This window comes from Hyposmocoma kahamanoa, unplaced genomic scaffold (genome assembly GCF_003589595.1).
Source record: "Hyposmocoma kahamanoa isolate Upper Pololo Valley unplaced genomic scaffold, ASM358959v1 86, whole genome shotgun sequence".
NCBI classification, from domain to species: Eukaryota; Metazoa; Arthropoda; class Insecta; order Lepidoptera; family Cosmopterigidae; genus Hyposmocoma; species Hyposmocoma kahamanoa.
The window spans coordinates 10,831,090-10,838,158 of NW_020654289.1; the positions used below are offsets into that span (position 1 = coordinate 10,831,090).

The following is a 7,069-nucleotide window of genomic DNA, read 5'->3' on the forward strand; positions in this document are numbered from 1 at the left end:
AATTAAAAATACACTGTCATGGGATAATATGATCGCCACTAACGCAAACAATAATAATGAATATAAAATATTTCAAATTGTTTCAAAAGAAACTCATCGACACTGTAGATTTAATTATCCGATAAAAGAAGTTTTAGTGGAGTATTAAACGTTTCGTCACTTGTAACACTTTTCAGGTTTGGGGATAGAATCGGGGACCTATTAATACCTGCGGATTTCTCGTTGCGAGTTCGGTACGGTGGGCAACGGAATTTAGTTTTCCCACGTTTCGCAACTCTCGGCCTCCGCCTGTACGTCGCTCATAAGTACTCAAGTTGTGACGGGCATAAGCACGGCATTTTTTTAAAAAGGTTTCTGCAAGACTGACCTTTTTTTGTTTAGTTAAATCAATGGTTGGAAAGGATTTGCCAATGGACTTAAGGTACTTGCCGATTGTTGCCCAGAAGGCTCCAGACATACAAGAAAGGAATTGTAAGTCATGCGGAGAGGCTCCTTTCGTGCACCCCATTACAGCGAACCACATGACGCGTGTGGTCATAAGTCAAACGTGTTTTTATTATATGAAAGTCATGAAAATAACACGAACTACATAAAACAAAATTTATGTAAATGTGAAATTTATAACTCTCCTATATCAACATAAAAAAGTTATCGACTAAATTTTTTCGTAGAATCTTTCTTTGAACCTCTGTCATGAAAAGATGTCATGCGACTAACAGATTAGAGAATAAATTTAAAATAGATATGAACGGTACCGTACAGAGAATTAATTGGCAATTTAATGTTCATGGCAACTGTGTCACGCCCTGATATCAGTTTTGTAGTATCTTGCTTCAGTCAATTTTTAAATAAACCTAATGAGAGTACCTACATGGAAAAGCGCGAAAAAAGTGGTTCGTTACTTAAAACATACTCAAAATCATGAACTGTGTTGTAAGAGAAATAGTGATAATATTATCAGGCTAGAAGCTTACTCTGACGCTGATTGGGCAGATGATAGACTATCTAGGAAAAGTGTAAGTGTTGTGTTGTTTAATAATAAAGCAATATCTTGGTTTTCACGTAAACAAAATTGTGTAGCGTTGTCGATCGCCGAGGCAGAGTAAATTGCGACTGCCACTACTGCTAGTGAGTTACAAAATATAAAAGGTCTTTCTATGGAATTTGGATGTAATGTGATTCCTTATATTAAGATGGGCAACATTGGAGCGATTTGTATTACTAAAAGTTTTGAAAATAGTAAGCGATCGAAACATATTGATATTCGACATCATTTTATTGAAGATTTGGTTAAAAATAATTTAATAACTGTTACTTATTTTAATAGCAATGATAATTTAGCAGACATGTTAAAATAATCTTTATCAACAGATACTTTGTTAAATGTTAATGCGTATTGTATATGTTAATCTTATGTAATAATCAAAGCGAGGTGGAAGGTTGAATATAAAATTGTTTCTGCCTTTGCGCTTTGAAAAAAACGTTGTTCTTTTTGTTGACACGTGTTATGGCATTATTTGTTTAAACTACTAAATAAAATACTTTTGTACGAAAAGATTTATTTCATTTATAGAAACCCAACAATGGTCATGGGCCTATCAAGAAATATTATCTATAGTTACTTCTAGGCTTCTCTAGATAGGGCATGAATTAAGCGTATATCTCATTGTGCCAGAAATACTTGCTTGATTCCTTCCATATCTGTTCAGGTTCTTGCTTTTCTCAGGATCAGGATCGGAAATGAAACTTGTTCAACTGCTTACTACTGACTACTAACTACGTTTATTGCTTGAAATGTTCTTACTTAAGTACAACTATTGGTCTCTCAAGTAGTAACGATGTTAGAGAACAGGCGGGTCAGCGCGGAGTGCTCTTGTGCGTGGATCGGTGTCCGTAACAGATCTATTTATTTATAAGTCACTTCTTCAGCTGACTATTACGAGTTAGCAATAATAAAAAAGTATTCCTGAAACTATTGGTGTCTATTCACAGTGCACAAGTCACCAACAGTAAAGAACTCCTTAATTAAATTTATATTTATGTACCCTATAACCTAACCTTATTATATTTAAAACCACACCCACACATGGTTATATAAAAAAATATAAATCAAATACGCTTCTACTACTTCTACTAAAATTTGGATATTGCATTACAAATTCAATTGTTAATTCATTTATATTTCTTCATTAACGAGCTTTGTCATAAATTGCGACTTCGCCACTCTTACCGAAAATTATTTAATAAAGAAGGTCGAGAATTAAAGTAGATTAACTTCAAACCTGTCTCCAATTTATACGTGTTATATTTTTTATTCCCACTAGGAAATACACATTAACAATATCGCTTGTAACGAGTTTATATTAGAAGCGTTTTGCGCTATAATCGTTTTTATTACTTTGTACATCCTCGAGATATTGTCATCCTGTTTTTTAATTGTATTAAAAATTATTTTCTTTTCTTTAGCAGGCACATCCTTCGGTGGGGTCGATGACATCGACCACATAATCATCCATCCACCAAGCAGCGGCACCACCACAGACGGCGGCCTGGTGGACAACACCACTGATACCAACGAACATGTGGGACCCTACTTCGATAATACCACGAAGAGAGAATACACTGCGGCCGTCGGACAACCAGCTTATTTACATTGCAGAGTGAAGAACTTAGCTGATAGAGCGGTAAGAGTGTACAGAATAAATAATTTTAGATTGAAAAAAGTGAGACGTTTAATAGCAGTGGAGGTCCTTGTCAAAGAGTTCGTCCAGGGAAGTACTGCCACCTTACCTATTTCTGCCGCCAAGTAGTAATGTTAGCATTACTGTGTTCCGGTTTAGAAGGGTAAGGGTGCTGGTGAAATTACAGGCACACGGAACTTGTCAACTTATATCTCAGGGTGATGTGCGCGGTGGCAGTGCCCCTCAGATATAAGCGATTTAAAGTTCTGAGTGGCACTGTAACGGTTATGGACAGGCGTGCAGCTTACCATCGGGTACATGACTTGTTCGTCCCGTCACTTGGTATAATAAAAAAAAAATTGTTTTTGATTTCGATTTTCGTCGTATTTTAGTAAATCAACAGCGATGCTCGATTTTTATTTCAATTTCAGGTACTGTGCATAACAAGTATGCATTCATACACATAATGAGGTCCCTTCGTTTTATAATGCCAAAGCAGAATACCATACATGCGTAATGTCGATTTTAAATACTTTATTTTTATTTCATGAACAAAGTTTCAACAGCATTTTCGTTTTTTTGTTTTTTTACGAATACATAGTCATTCCAAGTCCAGTATAGTGAATATGAGAATAATAAACCTAAGATATCAAATAAAAGTTAGGGTGAATGAAGAACTTCAGGAAAGAGCGTGCTGGAAAGAATCATAAATCGGTGTAAATATACACCGACGAAAACAACATTCGGTGAAGATACACGAAAACCCGAAATAATTTACCACATATAAACTCAGCGGTAGAAAATATTACCCTTGCGTTGTTTTTCATACAAATAGTATGACTTAAGAAATAAAGAAACAAAGAGTAAATGAAACTATTTTTTCGGATCTAAATCTCGTATATTTGTTTTTGCAAACAAATCAATACTTACACCTGTAATATACGTAAAATATAGGGGTATAAGAAGAGCAAATATAAAAATAATACAAAAAACAATATTTTTTTGTATTTCAGTTGGATAAGTTAAAATGAAATTAATAGTTAATGGAAAAATATCGATTTCTAATTTGTCTTTTTAGTTATCATTCACAGTGACGTTAAATGTTATGGAGATGTCATCTGTTTACTCTCTATTATTATTCTTATTTTTCTTTTTTCTTTTTTTTATACGCATAAAGTCATCTGTTTGAAACATTACATCTCAACCACATCTTCCGTTGCTAAGTATATTTCTGTCTTCGCTCGGCCTTGCCTAAATGACAAAAATATCTTTAAGTACCGCCATTTCGATATGTTGTACAGATAGCTGCACGCAAAATGACGCGTCACAAAATCAAACGGAATACTCAATATTGTTCGTGTCCCTACGCAGCTGTATCAGTGTCAATGGAATATATAAAACTTACATTTTACTGATAAATTCACTGAATTAATTCCTCATATAGAATACATTTTTAGTGATAAAAGCGTTAAAAACCGGTTGTGTAATGATTGATATAATAAATAATTTATCTATATTCACTTGGTATGACGATATTTGATAAAATTTCAATTTCAAAATTTATATAAAATTACTCATGTGATATAATTAGGAATTTTATGACAACAAAAAGTTAAATTTCATTGTGTATACAATACCTTGAGTAAAACGAAGATTAGACTTAATTATTAACTAACGTAATGCATAGACGGTATAGGTAATACTAGTGAAATGTTACATTATTTCGGAGTGTGTAAATATTTTTAACCTTACGCTTAATTGGTATATTTTTTATGAAACATGTTCAGAAATGCAAACAAATTCGCTTCTGGTAATCGCCGGGTACTGCCACAACACGCTCGCTTGGCTCACTCGGTTTATTCCACAAATGTCCACTGGTAGGGAACCTAATATGTTATGAAATTTTATTCCAGAAATCCTCATAACTTTGTACTTGCTACGCAGTGGGGATTTATAGAAAAAATATTGTTTTATATATACCAAAATATTATTTTATATATTGTAATAAATTTGTAGGTGACAAATTCGAATGTTTGCTGGAAAAACCTATGTATATTGATTTTCAATTGTGTTTTTTTCTTAAATTGAAAATGGGCTTTGTAACTTACTTTAAAATATTCAATTATTATTAAATGTGGACTCAAATAAAGTTGCTTATCTTCCTTTTATGCATAAGAAAAGTCAACTTGGTTCTCAACTTGTAGTAACAAGGATATTCAAGTAGGTACAAGTTTTTTTAAATTACAATAGTATATTTATTGAGATTTTTTGTAAAATAACTCCACTGGTTTTGTTATGATTATGAATACACAAAAAAAAATCCGTCAACCCGGTTGTACTGGCTTTCGGCATTCATCGCCGCTAGTGACATCTAGTGAGAGATTTTTGAATACCCTTCTCACCGCAACCGGTACCTTTATAGTTGTAACTGACGCCGCTGTCGCTTTTCGATCAAATGTATTTATTGAAAAGTCGGTACAAAGATCTATAACACACATACGAGAATTTGCACGAATTCGTAACTGGACCTATGGCTCAGATGGTTAGAGCATTGCTACGGTGCAGCATGAACGTGGGTTCAAGTCTCACCTGCTCCACGAAAATTTTTCTGTTTGTAAACATAATCATTAAGAATAAGAATAAGAAAACTTTATTAACCTTATTGCAATAGTATATTTTTTATCGAGGGATTAAAACGAGCCAATACGAGTATGTTGGTGTTGGTGAGGTTGGTTAGCCACTCGGGCTTTATTGAGGGTGTCTATTACTCCGAGAGTGTGTATTTGCTTTTAGTCTTGAGGTGAAAACTTTGCTTTTCACTTCAATTGCGAGCAAAAACGAATATTTCAATCGTTTCCGCTATAAAACAAAATCACGAACCAAAGTTCTAAAGTTTATACCACTAAACTTTAGAATTTTGGTTCGTGATTACGCATTACTTACACTAGGTTATTAAGAATTATTTTAATTATATAAAAACAAATAAGGATTATTTTTGACCTGAATTTTTTTTTACCTTGTCTGGAATTTCCTACTTTGAGTCTCCGAGCAAACTTGCTTTTAGGAGTATACTATCCCGTACATCCATACTTTTAGTAGCAGTAGAAGTCCTTGTAACAGAGTTCATACAGGGTAGTACTGCCACCTTACCTATTTTTACCGCCAAGCAGTATTTTCAGCATCACTGTGTTCCGGTTTTTAAGGGTAAGGGTGCTGGTGAAATTACTCAACCGGTTTCTTAGGGTGACGGGCGCAGTGGCAGTGCCCCTCAGGTCTTTGCGATTTAAGCTTTGAGGGGCATTGCAACTGTTAAGGACAGGCGTATAGCTTACCATCAGGCACACGACTTGTTTTTGCCGTCACTTCATACTATTAAAAAAATACTACAACCAAAATAGAAGTTTGTTTTTCAAATTGGTCTTACTGGGTATTAGTTCCTGGATTTCAACAACTAGCGCCTAGTATGCGAAAACAGTATGAAAAAATCTATATTATCTTAAGTAATCAATCTTCAAAGCCATTCAGTTTTTAAGTCGAAGAAGTGTAACACGAGCGTTAATGAATAACAAAGACCGTTTAAGTTACATTAAATTGTAAGATTGATCGTATTGTAATCGAGTACCACACGAATAATAATCGCTTTGTCTTTTATTATCAGACTACGCAAACTCACGCATTTAGCGGAACAAAAAATGGATATAACACAGTAATGTTTGTATGTAAAGAAATAGGATTTAGAGATGAACTAGCAATTAAAATATTATCTCAGTACAGAGTGCTAAAACCGATCTCAAAAGTCATTCATCCCCTAGTTTGACTGCCTCCGTGGCCGAACGGTTACCATGCCGGACTGCCAAACGTGAGTTTGGGTGTAATTTGTGGTTGTCTATGTGTCTGTCCATAGCACCCGCGACACAGGATTTCCCTAGTGCGGGGCAATGTTGAGTGTGTGCGTTATTGTTATTATTATTATTATTATTAAGTTTGCCAACCTTAAAGGTGGAATATTTTCTTCAAATTTAAATGGGACCACTCCTGAGGTACGGGGGCAACAAAAAAAGAATCATCAAAATCGATTTACAAATCAACGCGTAACATACACATAAAAAAAAATTCAGTCGATTTCAGAACCTCCTCCTTTTTTTGAAGTCGGTTAAAAATTATTTAATACAGCCTTAATCAACGTTTTTTTTTTTTCAACCAATTTTCCTTCAACTACTTTTATAAAGCTCAAGTTTATTAAGCATCTTATACTTTAAAGCATAGGATGCTTTAAAGTATAAGATGCTTAAATGATCCGTATAAGACCCTTGTCAAAAATCGATCGTAAAAAGCATTCCCTAATCAGCTTATTATACTTGCATGACCCACTTTATTTCCTAAGCTAA

At 34.2% G+C, this 7,069-nt stretch overlaps 1 protein-coding gene across 1 annotated transcript in view; it reads left to right on the forward strand.

Moving 5' to 3' along the window:
• The first annotated feature begins 389 nt into the window (after nucleotides 1-389).
• Nucleotides 390-7,069, forward strand: part of LOC113234906 (zwei Ig domain protein zig-8-like) — a 53,376-nt gene continuing 46,696 nt past the window's right edge. Inside the window, exons 1-2 of the mRNA XM_026470427.1 lie at nucleotides 390-471; nucleotides 2,467-2,684. Coding sequence (XP_026326212.1) covers nucleotides 390-471; nucleotides 2,467-2,684 — 300 coding nt within the window. The remainder of the gene's footprint in view (nucleotides 472-2,466; nucleotides 2,685-7,069) is intronic.